The sequence below is a fragment of the Euwallacea fornicatus genome, chromosome 18 (assembly GCF_040115645.1).
Source record: "Euwallacea fornicatus isolate EFF26 chromosome 18, ASM4011564v1, whole genome shotgun sequence".
Classification (NCBI taxonomy): Eukaryota; Metazoa; Arthropoda; class Insecta; order Coleoptera; family Curculionidae; genus Euwallacea; species Euwallacea fornicatus.
In genome coordinates this window covers 3,342,731-3,369,327 of record NC_089558.1, presented here as the reverse complement: position 1 = coordinate 3,369,327, position 26,597 = coordinate 3,342,731, and the positions used below count along the sequence as shown (strand labels likewise).

Sequence of the window (26,597 nt, the reverse complement as noted above, 5' to 3'; positions counted from 1 at the left end):
AATGATTTATTGTTAATTTTATATTGTTTTGTTTAGTTTAAATTTTGGCTCTTGGTTGATGGAGCGATGGGAAATACCTTTTAAATTATGCAACAGGAGAACTTGTTGCAAACATAGAGTGTTCACTTTTGATTTGAGATAAGCTTGAGATACGACACTGTTTCATTCCTGCTCCTTTATTCCTATCTGATTTCATTTTACTTTCCCTCTTTGATATGCGAATTCACTACACTTCCATTTGTAACCGGTGCATGTAATCAGGATAAATGGGACGAAAAAAAAGTTCGGTCATTGTTCGCCTGTCAACGTTTCGCAACATTCATCATCAGGGCAAAGAAAATACAAAAATTGACCTCCAAGTCGATAATGTCGCACGTGACGAGAAATTTCTGAAGCTCGCCGCTGTGCGTCGATTCACTCCCCAAACCATAATTTTACAATCGGTCAATGACGGAGAAACGTGAGATTCAGTTTCGCAACAAAAACTGGAAAATTATCTTACCCGCAGGGTAGAAAATCAGCATTTACAACCTCCAAGATATCCATTACATCCCCGAATCGATGTAATAAATTATAACCTTCCACGCAGTATTCTATCAATTTTGACCTATATGGGCGAGTTTTAATTCACGCGAGTGTGATTAATCATCGGATAAATTAAATCACAAATTAAATTTTAATTAAAAAATTCAAAGCAACGTCCAGTTTAGCTTAATGAAATTAATTTCGTCCTGCCGTCTGATGCTAAGTTTCTGCTGCTGAGGGGCTGAGTCCAATTCAACCGGAACAGTTTTATGAGGCGTAAGAAGTCTGAGGATTAGATAAATTACAAAAGCAAAGCAAAACCATTAATAATTTCCTAACGATGTGTTAAGAACCTGATTGAGCTGACTTCTTTTCCACTTAACTCTACGAGAATGGGCGAGATCCGCGCAGAATTTTGAGTAGCAAATTGAAATTTGGCGAACATGTGCGGCAAGTTTTACAAACACCTCAATGGAATATAAACAAATCCTCATAGCAACTGGAAGAAAATCATTACAGACATAGCTAGAACAAATTACGGAACATGTCTGCTCTATTTTCTAGACGTTTTAGGTTTTCTTTGTGGGTGAGGCTTGGGAAATCTATAGAACAGTTTGTTTGATATTCCGCTCGCACGTTCTCTATTCTGTCTTAACATCATTGTAATCATGTCTAAGGAGTACAAAATAACAATATGATTATTTCAGACTGCAGTGGTTCTTCGGCTTCTTTTATTATCCAGGTAATAAAGCGAGATATGCCGTGAAAATTGCCTTTTAATGTGTCCTTTTTAATTACAATTTTTCTTTCTATGTTTGGATTGCTAAAAAGGCACTTAAACTCGTCTCTCTAGTGGTGGCAATAGCAATGTAGCTATTTACATTCATACAGGTTCATGTAATTTGCATAAATTTGCTTTAAAACCATGCCAAGCTAACATGACCTCATGTACAACAGCGAATGAGAAAACACAAAAAATAAAATACATTCCATTTTTAACATGCCTCAGGAGGCAAAGAAAACCATGTACGTGGCATGTTAGAAAACAGGGTTTTTGGTCAAACTCAAGACTTAAATTTCGAAACCAAATGAAATTTTCGTCATTCCAGATTCCTGAATTCTAGTATATCAAACGAGGCATGGAGCATCCTCTTGAATTTTTTGACCTTTTCTAAACCTTTGGCACTCGCCCACTTCAATCTTAGAATCGATAGATAAAGGGATTTTTAGCTGCCTTGAATAATTCATGTCACCCACAGAGCAGATTACAGCTTGAATTTGTATTAAAACTTCATGCTTGATATAATGGAATGAGCAACTTAAGGAATGGTCAATCTAAGATATTCTGGGACCAAGATCGGGGAAGGTCAAAAACGTTCAGAAATTTCTATAGACCCCCAGAACTATCTAACTATTGGGTTGTTCAATGATTAATGTCGTTTTATTCTCATAGATGGCTCAATTTATACATATCGAGTAATAGTGATCTCGTCGCTTATGTTATTATATGCCATTTTAAAGTTTATGTTTTAGACTTTTTTCGATCAAAAATTGAACGTGATTAGTAAACAAGAAGTTGTTTAAAATTTAAGTTGAAGATGGACAATCAAAGTGAGCATTATCGACGCATTTTATTATTTCACTTTCGAAAGGGCAAAAATGCAGTACAAGCTCAGAAGAAATTGTGTAAAGTTTATGGTGAGAACTGCCTTACTGAACGCCAGTGCCAGCGTTGGTTTCCTCGCTTTCGTTCCGGAAATTTTAATGTCCAAGATGCACCACATACTGGACGCCCAATCGCCGTTGATAACGATAAAACAAAGGCCTTAATCGAAGCTAATCGGCGCATGACAACAAGAGAGATAGCAGAAAAGTTGAACATATCGAATTCAACCGTTTCTCTGCATTTAAAAAAGCTCGGGTACGTTAGTAAATTGGAAGTTTGGGTTCCTCACGAATTGAAGGAAATGCACCTCACTCAACGCTTTAACATATGCGATTCTTTGCTGAATCGTAGCCAAAACGACCCATTTCTAAAAAGAGTCATAATGGTTGAAGGAAAATGGATTGGCTACGATAACGTAGTCCCAAAACGATCATCGACCAAACAAGATAAACCTGCGCAATCGACGTTCAAAGCCAATATTCATCGAAAGAAGATTTTGCTATCTGTGTGGTGGGACTACAAGGGTATTCTTTATTTTGAACTGCTTCCGAGAAACCAAACTATTGATTCGAATGTTTAGTGTTGTCAGCTATGGGAATTGAACGAAGAAATCATAAGAAAACTTCCTGAACTGGCTAATCGCAAAGGGGTACTGTTCCATCATGATAACGCTAGACCCCATGCGTCTTTAACAACGCGTCAAAAATTATTGGAACTAAATTGAGAACTGATACCTCATCCACCATATAGCCCTGACTTGACGCCATCAGATTATTATTTGTTTCGTTCTCTTCAAAATCATTTGAATGGTAAAAATTTCCATTCCGATCAAGCCGTTAAAAATTAGTGAAATCAATTTTTTACTTCTAAAAATCAAGGCTTTTTCGAACGCGAAATTTTCCAACTTGCCGAAAAATGGCAAAAGGTCATTCACCAAGATGGCCAATACATCATTGATTAATATTTATTATTAATATAAGTATATTAACTTTGAAAAAACATAAAAAATTCGACATTAATTATCAAACAACCCAATATTTTTGAAAAAAATGCAAGAATACCGGTTATACAGTGCGGCTTTAAGCTACACCTCCCCCCTGCTATTTTTTTAACAAATTATTACTTTCTTCACATTCACAAGCGACATTAAATAGACAAGAAATACTGTCTTTTGACTCTTGTGTATTCTCTAAATGCTGTTTATGACGCAAAATTGTCATTGAATGTGGTGTTCAAACCTATATACAAATACAAAATTAGACACAATACTATTATTGTACACAAACAATAAACAAATAATAAGATAGTTGATATAAATAATAATAATAATAATATCAAATTAATATATAAAATATTGTATACAGCGTCTTCAGTTTTTTTGTAGCAGAATTTTAACCATGTATTCTACGCATAAAAATAATATTGTTACATAAACTAGATTCGAGAAATTTTTATTAAGAAAATACAGGATATTGAAGTTTAATAATTTTTTTAATTTATATTTTTTAACCCCTAAAGCTCCTAAAACATTCTGTTCAAATTTTGAGCCAGCTAATAAGATAATTAAAATTATTAACAAAAACAGATGACATTCACATTAATCCCTGATAAGAAAGAACTGGCTAAATGCAAACAATCCACATAGATGGGTAAGTCGTGAAGGACCACTTGCTCGACCTCCTCGATTGCCTGACCTAAAACCACTAGCTTTTTATGTTTGGGGATTTAGCAAAGAAAATGTGTACTTTGCTCCCGTAAACTCTCAAGAAGACTTATAGGGCGAATAAGAATAATCTCTCAGCATTTGAGAAATGTCGGCCGTTTTTATGGGGACGTTCTTATTTGTGCGTGGAATTTAATGGCAATCATTTCCAACAATTTCTGTAAGAACAATTATTTGATATTGAGTTAAATTATTTTGTTATCGAATAAAAGTTTGCTGTTCGATTTATTCTGTAATCGAAGTTACCGTTGCCCTTTTTTCTACTCATATTTTTGTCTCTCGCCTCTTAAAAATCCGCTTTACTCTTGGGTCGTCATTAAATAAATTGATGCTGCTGTTTACACCACAGTAGTGTGTCAAAAATTTAATGTCAGTAGAATGTCAAAAATGACAGAAGACAATCAAACATACTCGATGGGAAAAGTCACATGCATTATTTCACCATTTTGCAAATAACTGAAAAACTGTTACAGATGCTAAAATGGTCAAAATACATAAAAGTTTTTAAATTGGACAGGCAGCTTGAATTTTTAAAATTAAATGCTACGCGGGGCCCCGTAAAAAAATTTTGAGCGATAAAACTGGTCATAATTCGAAAAAATATTACCTTGTAGATTTTTACGATCATCTAGTATTATATAATCATGTAGATCCTAAAGAGTGACTTATGCTCAAAAATTGAGCTAAACATCTCAACAACTTCAGGAGCTATAAAAGATAAATTGGAAAAAATATAAAACTTGAGGCGAACCTACTAATGGACATTAATAAGGCTTTTGATAGCGTCTGGCACAGGAGTCTGCTATACAAATTGCACAAACTGAAAACACCAAAATACCTAATCTACTTAATCAAAAATCTGCTAGAAAACCTACAACTTCAGGTACGAATTGACACTGCCGTCTCCTTCCCCTTCTCCCCGGAACAGGGGCTACCACAGGGTTCGCCGCTCTCATCACTGCTCTACAATATATACTGCAACGACATATACAACTATGATCTACAGGACAAGGAATATATAGACAATACATCATACATTTTGCAATACGCGGACAACACAGCGCTGATTGCACACGACAAAACTACTAAGAAAGCCGTGGAAAAGCTTCAGACGTTGACAAACAGAACCATGACATGGTTTTACAAATGGAGACTAATGCCAAACGACACGAAAAATCAACTTCTACTTTCAAATCACCATATCACCAACAATAATGACAGGCGGACACACGACTAAACCAAGGAACGACGTGAAGTATTTAGGGATAACAATAGACAATAAACTAAAATTTACGAAACACGTACGAAATATTCAACTAGAAATCATAAAAAGGGCAAAACACTTCCGAACACTGACATACAGAGACAAAGGGATTAGTATGGAAAACGCCATAAAAATATACAAAACCATATGCAGACCACTATTGGACTACGGGCACGTACTGAGGGCAAATGCAACAGAAAAAACAAGCAAACACATACAGACTACAGAACAGATTGCACTAAGACTAATCACAAAACTAAGACATCCCGAAAACCCGTTACACAACCCACCCAACCAATTACTGTATGAACGCACAAACATGATAAGAATAACAGAAAGACTACGACAACTACAGAACAGATGGAAAAAGAACACCAACAACTCAACAATACTGAGCCCACTTTGCTTAACGAGACAGACAAGACAATCCCGCCTCTTTTTCCTTTCGAGCACCCTTTGGGAGCACTTCCAGATGTAATGTATTAGTATTGTAGTTAGTCACCAAAAGATTACCATTGTATCACAGGCAGAAAGACCTAACAGGTCGATAGCCTATTTCTAAGGAAATAAAGATTGTTTATACAGGGTGTCCCACAAGTGTTTCATTATATTTCAGTGGGTAATAGTACATTGAAAAATAATATGACTCCCTATATAAACCATATTCCAATAATGCTTCATTAAGAAGATACAGGGTGTTAAACTTTACTTAAAAAATCTAACTTTTATTGATATATTCAAAACCGTTTGAGATATGTAAGTGAAGTTTGGCATGTTTTGAGAGTTAATGTAGACGCATGTATTTATGCAAAAGGGCTATTTTTCGTTTCACCAGTGACGTGCGTACGGACACCTCTCAGCACATTTTTAAAGAAAAACATGGTGCGCCACTGCTTTTTATCAAAATAAAAATTATTTTTAGAAGTTTAATTTCATTTAGAAGAAAAATGCTCACTTGACTCTTTTTCGTCCGACGCATCGTTTGCGGATATATGTTTATTAAACATTTTTGACTCAAAATCAGTCGAGGATTACGCCTTTAAATTTTTTACACGTAGTTAGGAAACACCCTGTATATAAAACTTGAACACCCTGCGTTTTGCTACAAAAAATGATTCTTGAAGATAGTTTAGGTAGCACGTTAATATTATTTTTGTGCGTAAAATACGTGTCAAAAATCCTGTTAAAAAACACCAAGACACCCTGTATGCGGAGTGTCTCAAATAGAGTGATGGGGATTATGGAGGCGGTAGGAGATACAAGGTGGCTCAAATTAGAAAAAACATGCGCATTTTTGTGCCCGCTCAAAAAATGTTCTCGAATAAAAATATGTACAGGGGTCGTTAAAACATTAGCAAAAAACTGAAAGCTGTGATTTTCGAAGATCATAAATTATGAGTACATCGTGTGAGCGAATTCTACGAAAATTGGCAGTCCTGTACTATCGACAACTGTCGTGTTGCTGACGGCGTTGTCAGATTTTTTCCATATTTTCTAGATTTCGAAAAATTATATTCAACTTTGTTATTTTTTATGGCCGCCATATTGGATTTTGGTGGCGGCGAATAGACAATAAAAAGGCTTTTTAACGATGTAACGCAAAGACGCCCTTGGACCTTCCAAAGTAGAATAAATAAACATAAGCATCATTTCACCTTAGTGGGCTTAAAAATAAGTACTATGTTTTATAACTAAAAAAACACCCCTAGACGTTAGTGTTGCTACAACAAACAAGTTTTCACTATTATTGCATTTGAGGTCAGCTCCGATGCTTTCAAAATAATTTGTATCAGTTTTGCACTTTAATCCTGCAAAACCTGTAAAGCAATAAAATTATTAAACGGTTTTCAAATCAAGAAAAGCTGGAGATTAATGACTGCTGCATTTTGAGTGGAAGAAATACAGGTAGAGCTCAAAATATGTATCTCCAGAGTTATCCAGAGACGCGCCAACCTGGGCAGGCAATATTTAATAGGCTTAGTATGAATCTACTTAAGTATGGATCATTTGAGAAGAAATCCTGAATGCGCAGGATTAATGAAAATATTGCAAACTATGTTGTTGGAAGTGTTGGTGAAAACCCTCCTATCTCATTGGGTCCAATAAAATATAATATTTGTGGTATAGCGAGATCACCTGTTCATCGGGTCCTAAAGAAAAATCAATTTAAACCGTAGCAGGAACGTATTGGCCAAGGTCTTAGGGATGGAGACACCGGGAGAAATTTTCATATTTGCAATTGCTTTGTTGCATGCAACTGTTTTCGAGAAAACCTAGAGCAGATCTTCAATTTCCTCTTAGAGTTTTATGGTCTGACGTGACACATTTCACAAATTGTGGAATATTTAACAGGTAAAATAACTTATATTGGAATGACGAATATCCGCAAATGAACAGGGAATCGAGAAATCACGTCAAATGGAGCTTTAATGTAGAGCTTGGAGTTCTTAATGGACATATGATATTTTTGACGGAAAACATACCGAGGAAAGACATTTAGAATTTCTGCAGCAGAAGGTCGCGCAAACGATTGAAGATTTCCTACTGGCTACTGTAGCTAACACGTGGTTTCAGCAGGATGGGGCATCACCACATAATTCATTAGCTGTTATGTTATATCTAAATGATTCGTATGGAAATAATTGGATTGGAGATCGAAGACCTGTCAGTTGACCAGCACGCTCCCTCGGTTCGACACCTTTCGATTTTTTTGCATGGGAGTAAGTAAAAGATAAGGTTTACTGCAGATCCTACGATACAGTAGTAGAGTTGGAAGCTTCACTTGTGCGAACCATTCAAGGTGAGAGCCAACATCTGGTGGCTGCAACCAAATAAAATAAATGTCCAGATGTCGGCAACCAAGGGTCTACAAGGGCAAGGACCTTTAAGCCATAAAACTTGGGTTATCTTTGCGTTACGCCCGACTTTAAGACGGGGAATTCCAAGCCCCGACTGAGGGTGGAACGGAAAAAACAGATTTTTTAGGAAGAAAAAAGAGAGACCGATCAGTTCCCCAAGATCAACCAAACGTAGCAGTTCGCAAGATAACCCGCTCAAAAAATTTTCATACTTTTCAAATTCACCGCAACTTGTGAAAACAAAAATTTGGTGCTGCAACCCCCAGAAGTGAGGTACTCACAAAACGGTGATCATACTTGCACCGATTACACAACTAAATTAATTTAAGACTTCAGTTGTAAATAAATCGATTAAAGGTTACTTCTCAAGTCTGTTCAGTTCCTATCGGTCTGACAAAAACCGAAAGTGGCCCTTCGATTACCAGGTCTACCGGTATGCAATGAGCGCTATTTTGTGAAAATAAAACACCAATTTTAACAAGGAAAGAAAAAAAAATTATTCAAAATATTGACCATTGCTTTCTACACATTTTGACCACTTTTCTGGCAATTTATGGATACCACGTCAATAGAAATGTGCCTCTTTGGCATCAAACCAATTAGACACCCAAATTTCTACTTCTTCGTAGGAATCGAAGTGCTGCTCAGCCAATGCGTGTCCCATCGATGGAAATAAATGGTAGTCCGAAGGAGCCAAGTCTGGTGAATACGGCGGATGGAGTAGCAACTCCCAGCCAAGTGTGTTGATGGTATCCTGAACCGGTGTTGCTTTGTGTGCAGGTGCGTTGTCATGGAGCAAAACTACCTTCCCGTGTCTTCTGGCCCATTCTGATCGTTTTTCGATCAATACATTGTTTAAATTAGTCAATTGTTGTCGGTAGCGAACAATATTAACGGTTTCACTAGGTTTTAAAAGCTCGTGGTGCACCACACCTTTCTGATCCCACCAAACACACGGCATTGCCTTCTTGCCGAATTGAACAGGTTTTGCAGTCGATGTTGATGGTTGCCCCGAATCAGCTCATAATTTTTTCCGATTAGGATTTTGACGATAAATCAATTTTTCATTTCCAGTAACAATTCGATGCAAAACTGATTTTCTTTCGTGCCTTTGAAGCAAAATTTCACAGGTGTTTTTTCGGTTCTCCATCTGTCTTTCATTCAATTCATGCGACACCCATTGTCCACACTTCTGGATCTTTCCCATAGCTTTTAAACGATCAGAAATTGTTCGTTGTGCAACATTTAACATTTCTGCTATTTGCTTTTGACTTAAAGCGTCATCCTCATCCAATATTGGTTGCAGTTCGGCGTCTTCAAACTTCTTTGGTGGTCTGCCACGTTCTTCATTTTGCACATCAAAATTGTTATTTCTGAATCGTTGAAACCATCTTTTGCACGTTGCTTCTGATAAAGCATAATCACCATATGCCTCGACAAGCATTCGATGCGACTTTACAGCACTTTTCTTCAAATGAAAGCAAAAAATTAATGCTTTCCGCAAATCATCATTTTGTGGTACAAAATTCGACATTTTTGGCACAGTGAAATTATATATTGTTATTTGTTCAAGGACTTGATTTGTACTAAATATGTTTGTCAGTTTGCACACCACCCAAGCAAACAACAAAAAAGGTTTGTTTACAACAAATGCCCTATATCGAGACATTTATATCCTGACGCTCACTTCATACCGGTATACCTGGTACTTCAAAATCCCCGGGAACCAGCCGTGGAAGCAGAACCCACTAAATGGCATCAATGTCCCAAAGATTTTCATAATCTATTGTAACACAAGGAATACCTCCAGATATGGTAAAAAGTGCTTGTATGTCTGTTGTTAAGCGCTGTAGAGTTTGTGTCAACAATAACGGAGAAATATTTAAACATTTTTTATAGTTATTAGGATTAGTAATTCCTACTCATAGTAAGTAAAGGTACCTATTCCTTCACTGTGGTCCTTTGTTAATTTTGGTAAAATTTGTAGAATTATGATTGCGTTAATATTAAAAAACACATTAAGTTGTTATTGTCTCATTAAACAGAATAGGTGCTAGATCAGTGCTGTTTGAATGGTATAAAACATAGCACTTGTTTATAAGCCATGTGAAAGGATTTTTATGTTTATGTTTATTTTTTCTACTTCAGTAGGTCCACGGGCACCTTTGTGATACACCGTTGAAAAGCTTTTTTACTGTCTATTTGCCGCCACCAAAATCCAATATGGCGGTCATAAGAAGCAACAAAGTTGGATATAATTTTTCGAAATCTTGACGCCCTGGAACACTAATATAATAATTAAAATAATAAAATGGGCTTCTCAGCAACGTGATAGTTGTAACCAGCTTCGGCAAAAATAAACACACTCTCAATTTTTTCTTCTAAAACGCGAATAACTGACAAATTATTAGCATTTTTCAGCACTACCTAAAAATTTGCAAAAATTGCATTATGCAAAAAGACTATTTGTTAGCACGAAATCGAAAACAAATCAATTTCCTGTCAGTCCTCGGCCATTGAAAAGAGGAATTTCAGTTACTGTTTATTTTCGATGTAGGACGCACTGCTCTGCTCGGTCTCACGAACGTTCATGACTTTTTTCTCTTCAACAACCAAAACTTCCACTTCGATTCAATTTGAGCTCCGTCCATGTACACTGCTGGACGATCGTGCGACTTCGGAGGTCCGAACGCAGACGACGCGACATTTCCCGTATTTCCAAATAAAATCGAATTTCAAAAGTTCCATTTTTATGCGTTTTCAGCTGGGCACAATCTCATACGGACATTAATTACGTTTATATTTCATTATACTTCAGGTCTGCATAAACTAATTCAATTTTTCTTTGCATTTTCACTGGAAATTCTCTGTTTTTTACAACTGAAACCGGAGGACGTGCGGAGACGCCTTTATTTCAAAACAATCGAAGTGTTATTGTTTTGTTTTCAAAGCCTTCTTGGCAAAAAGCATCGCTCTGGTGCGATTTGAATTCGAATGTCTCTTGATTTGAATGAGAAGAGATTTCATGATGAGACAATTCGAAATCCAAAATTATCAGAAACTGAGGCTGTGCGCCTCACCCGACAAGGGCAAAATGTGAAACTTTCATATCTGAATGTACATACAGGGGTCCCAGAGAAAAATGTTCACTCTGAATTTCTTATCTCTCCATTGTTAAAATAAGCGCTAAAACACGTCAACTTTGATAGGGAGAGAGACTTCATTTGGTGAAAAAGTTATCTTCGAAATGTCACACCTCTATCTCTATGGAAACCAGCCCTTTGGCATTTTCAAATTAAAAGAGGAACTGTTATACCTCGTTTAAAAGGTAATTTTATTGAGAGTAGATAGCTGACAGTTTGAAAATAACTTTTTCGCCAAATGATGTCCCTCTCTCCATCAAAGTTGACATGTTTTAGTGTTTTTTTCTTTGAACAAACAACAGAAGATATATTCAAGGAAGACCGTTTTCCTTGGGACATTCTGTATAATTGTTTAATATAAGTGTGCGCAAAAGTAAAAAATTTCACATGCAAGGGCATGAAGAAAAGGGGATTTTCGTATTATTAACGGAAACAATTTGCATAGAGCCCGTCCAAAATTATTCATCTCAGTTTTGAGAGTCTCCATACGATTTGAACCCGCAGATTTCAGGATTCTCTTGCTTCCAATTTGTCAAAACATAATGCCCCTCTATTACTGACGTCTATTGGCGTGAAATGAGTCTCCAAAATAATAAGAAAAGGCCTTAAGAAAAGGAAGTAAAATTGCCATGATAAAAACAGGTTTAAATCATGTTTGTAAAGCGTTGTGTTTCCATCAATAAATTGGAAATTTCAAATAATTTTTTTATTAATTTAGCGTCATATTTCAAGCTTAACGCGTTTCCCTTCGAATTCCCAAATAAAATGAAAATAATTTTCCGACACAAACCAATACTGGTCCTAATCATCCCGCAAAATGTTCCAGGTTTAATGGAAACGCGGTTGGAAATCGAATTGGGCTCATAACTCGCGCACATCACCTGGATGTTAAATTACTCTTAAAAACCTACATATTTTTCAAATTATTTATGATTAATTATTATAATTATTGACTATGCATTAGTGAATACACAATATTTGCAAGCGTTGTTGTGATTTCAATTATAAAGGCATTTGGTCGACTGCAAAGCCAAATTAGGGCACTCGTGCAATTAACTGAGCTTCACCGAGATTAAAGTTTTAGTAATTCATTTAGTTGTTGGGTATTAATTATAATTAAACTCCGCATTAAATGGCTAATCTAGGTATGCGTGCTAAACGTGTGACATTTTGGGAATGAAAGCTCGGCCTGGCAAAAAACGCACTTACATATGCTTAGTGTTTAACCGTAAAAGAAATCATTTTGAGTCACAATATCACAACGAAAAATCGTATTCCATTATTATTGGGAGCAATATAGTTAATAACATGTTAGAAAAAAAAAGTGAACATCAAAAATTCCCACGAGTTTCCCACGGGAATATCAATAATCTACAGAAATCGTTCTAACATTGAATATATGTCCTAATCGATAGATTTGATCTGATATACTTGCCATGTATGGCATGAAAGATATTCGCAACTTATAAAATTTGATTTCGTAAACGCGGTATTAAAAGTGAAATTTAGAACGGAGTCGTCTCCATTAATTGACATAGGCCTTATACGAACAATGTAAATTTGTTGTCTACTACGTTCGAAAATTTAAACTTCCAGACTGCTAATTTCTCTCCGTTTCAGAAATTTAATGATTATAATATTAACTCTCTATAGTTAACTCCAACACCTCAATTATCGCCTCATCAATGTTGTAGCATCTAATGCTAATTAATTTTTTACTCCGATGTATTCACATAATTTGTAGATTTTAAATAATACGCCCACTTCTTCACTATGTCCTACCCACTGTCCGGAAATGTTTTTCTCCAATTTATGAATCTTCCATTCCAAGGTAGGTAGAATTATGCTGACTCCCTAGTTACTTCACTTTTTTTTAAATTATATATTTTATTGAAAAAAATAAAAATACGGAGCGTCTAATCTAACTACATGGATAAGCTTTCTAATTGTAATAATAATCGGTGCTAAATGGAATGTGCTTATATAATAAAAAGATGCTGAAGGTGCTGAATATGGAGCGTGTTATGGGTTTCACGTGTGACATGTGTTATTACCCATGGAAATGGTCATATATTTGTAGCAAGCAAACGGTTTATTCCCACGTTTTTAAGGCACACACTAAAAGTATCAGTGAAATATTTGTGATTCTCTAGTAAAAAGCGAGTCATGGAACCCAAAAAACACATACTACATTAAATATCCATTCTAGAATAGATCAATAGTTATGTTAACTCAACATTTCAAACACATAAATAGTTAGTTATAAACAAACATGAAATTATTATTATTGTAGACTTCTCACAACAATTGTCACCTAATTTGTATTTGTTAGTTGACAATAAATATTTTTTTGTTTTTTTTATACGTTTGTTAAAATAACAAACTTAACTGGCGCAATTACTGACCTAAATAAGATCCCAGATCTCCTCGACTTTTACATATCAAAAGGCATTTCTAGCAATTATGTTACTATACAATCCTGCTTTGATCTAAGTTCTGATCACTCTCCAGTTATCCTCACAGTCAGCACCAAGGTGATTAATAAGAACCAGGATACATACCTATGCAACACTCACACAGACTGGAACTTCTTTGGGGTATATATAGAAGCAAACATAAATCTGCACGTAGCACTCAAAACCCAGGCAGATGTTGATGAGGCAACTGAAAACCTGACAAGGATCATCCATGAAGCGGCAATCAGAGCTACTCCGGAAAACACAAAACAAAACAATTGTAATAATATTCTTTATTCCCAAGAAATAAAGTCACTAGTAAAAGAAAAAAGGAGAGCAAGGAAAAAGCGACAGGAAACCCACTACCCAAGCGATAAAAAAACCCTTGACAAACTTGGAAAGAAACTCAAAAGACTACTAGAAGAACGAAAGGACGAGACCTTACAAAGTCGACTCAGGAACTTGAATCCTACAGAAAGAACCAACTACTCACTTTGGAAGGCCACCAAATACCTAAAACGACCCCAACTGCATAACCTCCAATAAGATTGATTAAGGGTTGGGCTAGGAAGGATGATGAAATAGCCTAAATATGTAGTTCTCATCTGAGCGAAATATTTAAACCGAAAGAGATGGTTACAGAGGATGAGGTGGAATTCCGAACTGAAATAAACAACTTCCTAGACAGTCCATTGGCAATGGATCCTCCCATTGACCACGCCACCCCAGCAGAAATCCACATCATCGCCAAATTAAAAACCAAAAAGGCGCCCGATTATGACTGGATAATCCCTAAAATTCTCAAAGGGCTTAAGCGCAAGGCAATTGTCTACATCGCACAACTAGTCAATTGCATCTCGAGGACAATCTTCTACCCGACCCAATGAAAGACGGCCCATATTATAACAATTCAGAAACCGGGAAAACCTGCAGATGATCCTTCCTTCTATCGACCAATCAGTGTGCTTCCCATGCAATCGAAGGTGTTCGAAAGACTTCTCCTGAAGAGAATTAAAAATGAATTCGCGGAGAACGACATCATCCCCGATCATCAATTTGGTTTCAGGGAGGAACATTCAACAGTCGAACAGGTTCACCGGATCACCCATAAAATCACTGAAGCGCTCCAACAAAAACAGTACTGCTCGGGTGTATTCTTGGACATACAACAGGCATTTGACAGGGCTTGGCACGCGAGAATGCTATATAAGATCAAAAAGCTAATCCCAAAATTCTACGCAATCCTGAAAGCTTACTTGTCCCAGCGAGAATTCTACGTACAGGTCGGTGACAGCCACTTTCGCTCTTGTGAAATACATCATGGAGACTTCAAGGATCTGTCCTGGGGCCATTCCTTTATTCCCTGTTCACTGCAGATGCAGTCCAGAGCGACAATGGTATGCTATCGACCTTTGTGGACGATATAGCGTTCCTTACCTGCGACACAGACCCTCAGACTGCAACCGTCAAAACCCAGGAATATCTATATCACCTGGAGGAGTGGCTGAGCAGATGGAAAGTTCGAGTCAACCAAGATAAGTCGAAACATGTAACGTTCACTCTGAGAAGAGAAACCTGCCCATTGGTGAACATCTTTAAACAGCCAATTCCGTAGGCTGATTGCGTGAAATATCTGGGAATGCACCTAAATTGGAAGCTGACGTGGAAAAAACACATTCAAGCTAAGAGAGCTCATCTGAATGGTACTTTTAGGAATCTGGCCTGGCTATTGGGTTACCGCTCACAACTAAGGCTAAACGATAAAGTGCTAATTTATAAATGCATAGTCATGCAAGTTTGGACCTATGGTATCCAGCTCTGAGGTACTGCTAGCAACTTTAACATCGAGATCCTGCAGCGATTCCAGGCAAAGACTCTGCGCATGCTAGCGGGTGCCCCCTGGTACGTGAGTACCGTTACTCTGTATCTCAAAATACCGACCATATGAGAGGAAATCCAGATTTGTGCCAGAAGGTACATGGTCCGACCAAACAATCACCCCAACCACCTCGCGGTGAATCTCCTGGATTCCTCTAGATATTCTAGTCGATTGAACAGACATAACCCACTGGAGTTTGGAGACAGGTTCGGCTTCTCTTATAAGAGAGGACTGAGGCATCATTCACCCTCCAACCCCTTCCGTTTTTTTCTTTTTTTTCTTTTTCGAATCCATTCGAGAAGAGTTGCTTATTGTCCTTGTAACCTTAATTATGTGACAGATTGTAACACGTAATAATAATAAAAAAAATAAAATTAAAAAAACTGGCGCAATGAAGGCGTTTTCCAGATCTTCAATAGGTAGAAATATACACATTACTTCGTTTCACGTACCAATCGTCCTTTATGGTACGACTTATGATTGTACTTTTGGCAAAAACAGACTAAAGTTTTTTGCATGTTTTGAAGGAGATGACACATACATAGATGATTCAGGCAAGTGCTAAGGGGGCAACAAAGGATGTTTCTAAAGAGGAATAAACTGATAATCAGGCTAATCGAGCGTTCTTGAGTTTCATAGACTCATGAAATACGTCACTATACAGGGTGTTTCCTAAGTACGGTACATAACTTCGGGAGCGTATTCTACAGCTACAATAAAGGTAATTTTGTTATATAAACAATATTCCAAAAATGCTTCGTTGCAGAAATACAGGGTGTGAAAATTTCTTTAAAAAATTACAATTTTTCAAATATTTACGAAACTACTTGAGACATTTTAATGAAATTTTGCAGGGTTTCAGAGTTAGCAACGGTGCGTATTTTACGCTAAAACAGTGGCTGTTGTGAAACCAGTGGCTTGCGGGCAGGATAATTGCTGGATATTTTAAAGGAAACATGTGGTACGCCACCGTTCTTTTCCAATATTTTGTTTCTTTTTTAATTGTGTGTTCGATTTGGAAGAAAATAGGTCTCTAAACTTTTTTTCGTAGGACGCACCGTTTTCGAGTAAATAGATAAAAAACATTGCAGCTAAATTTTTTCATTCTTTTTTTATTATTCTTAAGATAAGAAATACTTGTATGAAGACATGAATTTTTTTGTTGTGTACTTGCCTGTTTGGTAGCGAAATTGTCGACATTTTACTAGTCACCAACACCGTTTATTTACCTGTGCGTGAGACATTAAATTGCAGACAATAAAATTTTCACACCCTGTATTTCCGCAACGAAGCATTTTTGGAATATCATTTATATAACAAAATTACCTTTATTTTAGCTGTAGAATATGCTCCCGAAGTTATGTACCGTACTTACAAAACACCCTGTATAATGTGGCTGACGTTTAATGAGTGAAGGGCATTTCGCGTGAGTGAGTTCAAGTGAGTCTTGTCTAACTCATATTTATCGTATGACGATTGATGTCGTGAACTGCCATTAAGAGAGTGAAAGTGGGTGTCACCAATAGCTTTTTTCTCATTTTGTGGTAAAATTGAAAGTTGCAATGCTCATGCTGTTGTAGTGGTGGTAAGTGATATTTGGCTTTTGATACTAATTTGGATGTTCTTTATTTTTCGTTTTAAATATCTGGAGGTTTCGCGTATACAGGGTGTTATTGAATAAATGTCTGATTTTTCACAGAGTCATATTTTAAGTAGCTTTAACGTGAACACATGTTTATAAAAAAGCTATTGCAAACATGTATCCTAGACCGATTAATTTTCAAAATATGGGGCATTAAATTTGAAAAAATAATTCACATATTATTTGATATATTTGATTCTCTTCCAATTAATTTGAGTAAATTTTGTATTTGGGGCTTTTTTGAGATAAGACATTCAAATTTACCAACGATTTACTTATATCTTTTAGAAAGCGCTGCGAGCGACCATTAGGATACTTTTAAACTGCTGCATAATTTTTGGTGCCACGCTATATGTCACTTTCGAATAGAAAAATCTTTTCCTCTCCTTTGTTTGTTTAAAAAAAGGATTTTATTGCCGACGTTAGAAACAACAGTTTCCGAGAAAAGCACATTTAAAGTTGCTCGTGCATGTTAATTATCCAAAAGCTCTAAAATAACTTACAATCTTACTTTTTATCCACAGAAACAAGGAAATAAGACTTGAATATTTTAATATTATTAGATTTTAGTAAAAGTGATATGAATTTTTTTGCAATTATAAAAATAATAAATTTTTGTTGGAATATTACGAAATGAAGCTAGATAGATAATAAAGATTAAAATAAGTATTCGAAATGTCTTCATTCTTGCGCTATGCATGTATTAAGTACCCTTTTCATTGAATTGTAAACTCTCTGAAAAATTCTAGGAGTATTTAGAATCCTTCGACATGATTCTATGACCTCATTTCCGAGATCTTGTTCGCTTTGATTGGGCGATTGACACGCCAAAGCTTTCAGATATCAAAAAAAAAAAAAATCAAAACTGTTAAGTTCTGGTGATCTAGGAGGTCACGGTTGAAATTCTTTCCGGCCAATGCATCGATTGTTGAAATTTTGACTCAAAATTTCTCAGGCTTGAATGCTAAAATGGGCGGATCTACCATCATGTAAAAGTTATATTTTCCTTCTAAGCAAAATCGGCACATCTTCGAGTAAAACCGGCACATATTTTTCTGGAAACTGACAATCATTTTTACCATTGAATCTCGTAGGAAGAAAAAATGCACCTGACAAACAATCACCAAGAATTCTAGCCCAGAGGTTTAGAGAGAAGAGAGATTTTTCGAGTGCATATGAATTTTTTTCTGACCATAGGTGATTGATGTGACGGTGACGTATAGCATTGCGTGAAAAATTAGCTTCATCAATTAACAAGATTTTAGTGCTAAATACAGGATCTCGAAAAAATTTTCACCAAACCACACGCAAAAGTAAATACGGGAACTCACGAGAAAGAAGAGTTTGCACTTTTTGACTGCAGTATGGATATAAAATAGGATCAATGAGAATTTTCCGTATCAGAAAGTGGAAAATATCCAACGTTGACGCTACTTTTCCAGCACTTGTTTCCGGGTATCCCTTAACTTGATAAAGAATTTGTTCCTCAATCTCGGGCGTTCGTGAACAGGGGTTCCTGAAAGATGACTGGATGTCTTAAGAGCTCTTGTTTCATTTAAACGAATATGAATTCTTGAAAATGTTACTGAAAATGTCGCATATCGTTCTTCGCATATTCGTTTCGTCTTTTACGCATTCCCATTAGCAAGCCCATATGTAAATTATATATCGGCTAGTTCTCAATTAGTAAAATTTGCCATTTCCTGAAGACACCTAAGTACAATGACTTTCTTAAAGAACGGGCGAAATTTAAATTTAAAGTCGTAAAAAAATAACAAACCATTACAATAAATTTCCCCAAATTTATAGGTTAAATTTAGAAGTGTCCTAATGGTCGCTGGTTGCGCTTTCTAGAAGATACAACTAAATTATTTAAATTTCTCACCCTAAAAATACCCCCGAATGCGAAATGTCGCAAAATGAGCTGGAAGGGTCGAAAGATATCAAAATAATGTATGATTTATTTTTTCAACTTTGATAACCTCTATCTTAAAACCTTAACAAACTAAGACATATGTTTATAAGAACTTATCCATGTTAAAATTACTTGAAAAATCACCACATCAAATATTCAATAACGCCCTGTATGCATAACATTTCTCATATTTGCCAGAGATTTGATATATGGTGCCTTCGAAATAGTGTTTCGAATGAGCATTGGGTGCTTCGGGGTAGAACTATAAAGCGATTTAGCTGAACTTCTTCATATGAAAGTTTTTAATTTTTATTCGGCAGAGTGCCAAAATCATTTTTTTAATTCGATAAGGTGGAAATAAATTTTGCAGGTTTTGATCTACAGACCCGAAAATGCGGCACTTTTGGACGCCACGAGTCCATTTGAAATGCGCGTTGCGCCACTTTCGTGCAGGGCCTTATTCAGAAATCGAATAAAAAAAGTAGAACGGCACGTTCTTGTACTGCAATTAACGTAACATTACCCTAATTTAACTGACCACGCATCCCTTATGGTTACCGAGATTCCCATAAAGGAGCTTCAGAAACAGACACTCTCTATATTGGAGCCCCTTGCTGTAGAACGGCGGTCAGTGATTGACGAGGCGATATTGCCTATGCAAAATCCCTTATAAATCCTACGGATTTAAATCCCTATTGCTCAAACACATGGCAAATTCCACCCTTAAACTATTTTAGCTTTTTTCTCGGATTAAAGGGTGCATTTTCTCTGATATATAGAAGCCATTAGCTAGGGATTATCCCTCATTTTAATACCTTATGCATTTTAATAAGAGCCATTGTGACCCAGATATTTAGAAGCACTACAAAATCACCAATTTTTCGTTTATTAAATTCAATTTTATACATTTCATGAATTTATATTTAGACTTTATTTCACTCTTTTCTATCTCCTTTTATCGCCACAACAACTGCAGACATTTTTACTTTTGTTGATGCCATTGTTATCATCATCATAATCGTTGCGCGTCACAATCATCAACGTATATTATTCGCAATTTCCAGGGAAGTCGTGGCAAATCTTCCATGGATGATGGAATTACATATTCTTCTTATTTGCACATCGAAGTGAGAGGAGCTCACATCGCTATTGTATTTTGAATACGTCATTAGAGTTATCTGCTTCAGTCTTCTCAGCCCTTAAAATGGGGTGGAATTGTTATGAATTTTAATGAGCTTATTATGTTTAAGAGGGCAATAAGTGAATAGATGTCTGAGGAATACAAACAACAGTCGCTTTTTCAATTTCAGGAAAAATCGATCGATGATGTTCATAGAAAATTAGCGCACACTAATAACCAGCTGAATGGGCCCTAATAAGTCTGATGTTATTACTCTTGGCTACTCTAAATTACCACTAAAGGCGATAATCTCGTAATTGTTAAATTACCGTCTTTATGCAAATGCGCATTTAGTCGCATTGTTCATTTGACTGGTTTCGATTACTAGGGTACAAGGGATTTTATCAGGAATCTTAATACTTTCATTATGATACATTACGATCTCTGTAAATTAGATTTGGGTTTGTATGTATTTCTGAGGTTGAATAGCCCAAAAGGCCATGTCGTAAGATATCTCTGGCGCAGGTAACCCTTAGGAGGTGTTGCGCCATGGACCGTCGCCCCTCCCCCTTACGGCCACACTGCTCTGGCGTTCCCTAATTCACAATTTTCTTAAAAGTACGTCATTTTAGGGTGTAAAAAGGTTTTACTCTCTGTAGTCCGCGGAAGGAGATTAAATTCGTTGAAAAAATTAAAATACTAAGAAAATAGTGATTTGTCACTTCTAAGAGATTATGACGCAATTACAATGGAAATTTAAGCGACCTACACCACGCAACTTCCTCAGGACTCTTCAGGTATAATGTAAAATTTCAATAGGCGAAACTTCCTCAGCGATTGAATACTTTTGAGTTCATACACTCAGTAATCTCGAAAAAAATATAAAACAGTGAACATTTTGGAGTAATTCGAAATTGTTCGGAGAGAGTTTTGGTACAATTCTGAAGTAATTTCCGCAGTAACCGCAGTAACTCGAACTAACCGAATCTGGACTAACCTGAACTAACCGCACTAATCTAATTCGTATTGGGGCGACCTAGACTTACCTGAAGAGAAATTAGTATTAGTGTTTTTGGAGTAATCCGATCTGATCGGACTAAATTTGGGAGTACTTTCTACGTAATCGGGAGAGGGTTAAAATTTCTCAGTTATCGAACATGGTCATAGGTCCTGGCTAGTTCGGCTCGAGGTTGCCGAAACAAAACTACTGTGTAATTTTAATGCAGTCCGAGTTGACTTAAAAGATATAGTTAGGGTCAGTAACTGAACTGACTTCCCTAGAAATAGAACAGTAATTACCAAGTAATCTCGATGAGATGATGACACTACTTTTGGGAAATCTGACCTGATTAGGCTATATTTATTTCTAATAGCAATAATAGCAACTTGGATTGAAATTTAAAGAAAATGAATAATTTTAGAATAACGCAAACCATCCTGGAAAGAATTCGTTAGATATCGAACTGATTTGTCGAATCCTGACGACAACCCCAAAACTTATGTGATATTCCAAAATCTCGAAAAAAAATCTGGGCGTGTTCCAATGAAGGTTTGAAATGAATAAAAAAACACGACTGACGGAAAATTTCATTTTGTAAAATTCATTTTTCCCCTTTGTTCGTTATATAATGCTTCACAGCTATGAAATCCACGATACGCCATTGATATTGGCTTATTTTGAAGCTAGAAAATTATCATACGTAAACCGCATGATAATATTCTAGCGTCAAATTCCTGTTTTGATAAGCGAATTTGAAAAAAAATTGGAAGCGTATGTACAATTTATCTTTGACAGGCTCATTTTCCCCTGTTGTCTGCTTTTTAACCGAGATGTGGAGAAATGGCAGTCATTTTGGAGTAACCTAAGTAAGAGGAAGACTCAGCAATTTGGGCGTAACCCGATTTCAGTCGAGCAAATCTATTCAGCTTAATAAATCGGAGCTTTCCTCCAGAGACAGTGTCAGTCATATTGGAGTAATCCGAGTGAGCAGCGTGGATTTTCCCGAAGAGGGACATTTTGTCATTGGTAATTCTGGACTATCTCCAATTATTCTAGATTGAAGTTGGAGGAATTTTGAAGTAAACCGGACTGACTTCAAAACATGTAAACGACTGTTTTGAAGTCAGTTATCCGTCCCCGATCCGATATGACGCAAAAAGTAATTTTTTGGACGAATCTGAACTTATTTCTTAACGAAATTTCAGTAATCGAATTACATAATTGAGCAAGTAATAACTGAGTGATGACGTGACGGGATCCGACTTCAATAAAGTTTTTTAATCGGTTTAGAGCAACTGGACTCGCGTGAAACGACCATTTCTATAGTTTTCGAAGTTAATTCCATTAACTCGAGCTGACTTGGAAACGACAATTTTGAAGGCACCTGAGTGGGCGTGAAAGAAACACTCGTGAGCTAACTGTTCAATTTAGTTCTAACCTGAACTGACTGCAACAAACCTGACGAAAAACTATCTCGAAAAAAATATGAATTGCTAGAAAGAACAAAGTTTCGTAATATGAAAAATTAACATGCAAGCTGATTAACCTTAATGCCTTATTACCGTTAAATCAACAACTGCGTGCACGATTCGTTTAAACTATTTTCTTTTTCCTCGCTTTGCCTACAATAAAACGCTCAAATTACCTGCCGATCGTCGTTTTCTTTTGTTAACTCGTGAGTTTTTTCAGTTTTTAGGTCAATTGCGCCCAAGTTCCTGGAAAACTTAGGAGCACCCAAATAAGTTAGTTTATCATTCGTTAAAGCTGGTAAACACGTGGGCTCCCTGAAGCTCGAATTAGAGTTGTTTTCTATTGGCAATTTCTCTCGAATAGAATCCACAGTTTCAGCTGCGGCTTGCACAATTTGGTCTTGTGAATAATGCCTACTGCGTGCATAATGAGTTTATGAATTGTCAGCATCGATTACTCACGGCTAGAATAGCGGCTAATTTCGTTTCATGAAAACAGCATCTCTCATAAACAGTGGTTTTTTGCCGCAGTTTGATATTCACAGCTCGTCCGGCGATAAATTCCCTTGATAACAAGAACTACTAAAATCATTTGAAAAGGGTCGCTGCAAAGCGGCTTTTTGCGGATTTAAAGGAGATTTGTCCTGTGAGGGACGGTGAGGAATTAACGGAATTTCGGGTGTGACTTACCTGGCCGAGTAATACTCGAAGAACGCCACTAGGATTTCTATAGACCTTGAAAACGCTTGCCACATTGTTCATCATGGCTTGGGTCCAGAATGTCTAAACTTATCACTTTCCTGGATATTGGAAACTGCTCTCACCACTAATTTAAGGTTATTGATACGATTGCCATTGTTTGAAATATTGGATTGCCATCACCGACTTGGATAATTGACGTCGTTTGCTGGAAATCCAAGAGGAGTCACAACATTTTCACTTGCCATCAGAGATTTCACAACTTAACGCTCCCATCTTCTATCACAAATTGTGTTTGCAAAGTTAATCATCATAAATTATATTTAAATTCTGTTTTGAAGGGAGTTTTAATTTTCATTTTCATTTCGGATTCAGGGAAGAAAAGATTTATCGCTGCTTATTTGGGACGGTCTGGACCAGCGAGACTGGAACGGGGCGACATCTCGGAAATGGGGTTTCGAATTGTTTCCTAAGGTTTATGTACGACGATTTTTATAATTGAAAGCGACGCATTAGCAAATAAAGCTTTGAATTAAAGGGCCGACCGCCACTCGGTTGCGAGAAGTTTCCAGTTTTGTCAGTTTCACGTTCCGAGGAGATAACCGAGACATTGATATCGCTTAGAGAAGTCCGTGGGAAAAACTTTCATTGATCGCGCCTTGCGGTAATTAACTCACTGAAGTAATGAAATCGTTGAAGTAATGAAATCGTCGAAATAATGAAATCGTTGAAATAATGAAATCGTGGAAATAATGAAATCGTGGAAATAATGAAATCGTGGAAATAATGAAATCGTTCAAGTTATGAAATAATTGCAGTAACGAAATGAATGTCCCTTTGAAGAATATCCTTGGTACTCCTCATTGCAACAATTGAATTAGATAAAGGTTAGTGTGAGGTGCGATTGGAAGGGCCAAACGAAAGTTGAGATTGAGGTCTAAGTGTGTGTGGTGCGACTTCAGCACCACTTTGTTTGATTCTTCCTGTGGATGAAATGTGAGGCGTCCACACGGTGGCAGCCTAGTTGATGATGGACTGGACGTCGCGTTCGGACCCCCATGAGTTTGCAGGTTCAGAGACGCGATTTCGTACGAATTTGATCAACAACCTTTACCGTTTTAATTATTAAGGTTTATTTATTTCCTGATACAATAATTTTGAAAAATTACGTGAGCGCGTTTACATTCAAGACCATGCGCGTACCTAAAGATGTCTGAGATTAAGATGCTACTGACTGCCTTAAAGAAATCTGATCGACAATTTCAACTTAAACTAAATATAAAAATAAGATAACCATACATTTTCCCAGGCTAGCTAAATTTTAAAAAAAAGTGTGAGATTATGATTTTGGCTGAATTTAAACATAAACAATCATGAACTTCAGAAACGGCTGATGTTAATTGCGCTCATTTGGAGGGTGGTTGATTAGGTATCTTACCTAAACGTAAACATATACAAATTAATAATGCATTAAAATGAAACGGGCATTGATGGACGCGTCGATTACTTAAGTCTTAACAGTTGGTCTCAGTACATAAAAAAAATTAAGTTGCATTCTAAAGTCCTCTGAAGTCATAGATGGATGTTGAAAACTCTTGGTCTGCTCACCTTCAAAAGCTCGACAGATATCTCATCAAAGGTTTATAATACCGAAAAATGTAAGTTGTGCCATTAAGTATTTACTTACAAAACTGAGTATTTTACCTGTATATCTACTGAATCCATATCGTTATAGGTCACACCTACATATCTAGATATTTGCTCATGTTTATTTATTTATTTTTACCTTTGAAGTGCGTATTGCATATTTCATTTCAAGCAATGTCGCAGCCAGCAGAAGTCTCCACAATACACCTTTAAACGACATTTTTCTCATTTCGCAAATCTTCATGGAGAAACGTAAAAAAGATATACTTAATGTTAATCTATTTTTAACTGGATTAAAATCTCTGGAAGATTCAATTTAATGTAAGTTGAAATTGTGAATTTACCCCTAAAACTGGATATTTTACCTGGATGTCTGCCAAATCCACATAGTTCGCACTTACGTACACGGATGCCTGAATATTTACTTATTAATTTTTCCGTTTTAAGTGCTCATTACATTTTGAAATTCCAGCGAAATTCCATGCAGTAATATTCACTTAAACGGCATTTTAAACGGAAAAACTTAATTTTAACACTTAAAAGGTAAATCAAGACTTCTAGCCAAAAATCGCGGGCAGATTCAGGGTAACGCAACTCGAAGTTGCGAGTCATCAACTCCTGAAACGACTGTTAAAATTGCATCTCTCAAATAATATTTTTCTTCGATAAAAGTTGATTTACCCTATTTTTACATGTCGGAAATAAAATCGACAGCAAACGAATTTCGGAGACTGTTGCTGAGTATCGAGGAATTTCGCTTAAGTCTCAAAGCTCCTCAATATAATATAAGAGGGATTTAGTGCTCAGGTGATACGAAGCAGGAGTGTAAATACTCGTAAACCTATTACTCAAGGTTTTTCTGCTGGCTGCAATGTCAGTTAAGAATGTTCTTTGCTACAAATTAGTCTACAAAGTTTTTGTTTCTGCAAGAACAACGAAAATCTTGTTTAAGAGGATTGTATCGAGTACTGCCGAGGAAAATTGCATTTTGTTCTTCCCAGAGAAATTCAACTCAATAAGACATTCCACTTTCATTCTTCGTGACTCATTAACTTGAGCCTCTATATGGAAGTTTTAATGCTTAACATGCAGACAGAATAGAGGCGTTAAATAGAGACACGACTCAAAGCTGTTTAATTAAGAAGAGATCGATTGATCGGGATGGCGAAATTTGGAGCACCGTGCACGGGAATCTAGTAGAGGCACGTGAGAATTCGGCATCGTCGTAAACAACTCGTGGTGAATAATTCCCGAAGAGATTTTTATGGTTTGGAAATAGATACTTCGTTCTCGGGGAAATTGTAATGTAAAAAAAAACGTGGTATAAATCCAAAGTAGCAACTGATATCAAGAGGAGCAACTGACGGCAAAAGGAGCAACTAATGTCAAAAGGAACAACTTATGTCAAACGAAGCAACTAACGCCAACAGTAGCAATAGATGTCAAGAGGAGCAACTAATGTCAAAAGGAACAACTTATGTCAAACGAAGCAACCGACGTCGAAAGTCACTCGGCTAACGTCAAAAGGAGCAATAGATGTCAAGAGGAGCAACTAATGTCAAAAGGAACAACTTATGTCAAACGAAGCAAC

General features: G+C 36.5%; 1 protein-coding gene across 17 annotated transcripts in view; it reads right to left on the bottom strand.

The window, feature by feature from the left end:
- Window positions 1-26,597, bottom strand: part of Syt7 (Synaptotagmin 7) — a 311,069-nt gene that overhangs the window by 58,031 nt on the left and 226,441 nt on the right. For 3 of the 17 annotated variants that reach the window (XM_066292683.1, XM_066292686.1, XM_066292684.1), the window contains exon 2: window positions 23,351-23,567. The exons of the other annotated variants lie outside the window; for them this stretch is intronic. In XM_066292683.1, coding sequence (XP_066148780.1) covers window positions 23,351-23,415 — 65 coding nt within the window. In that variant the 5' untranslated portion in view covers window positions 23,416-23,567. The remainder of the gene's footprint in view (window positions 1-23,350; window positions 23,568-26,597) is intronic. 17 annotated transcript variants of the gene reach the window in all.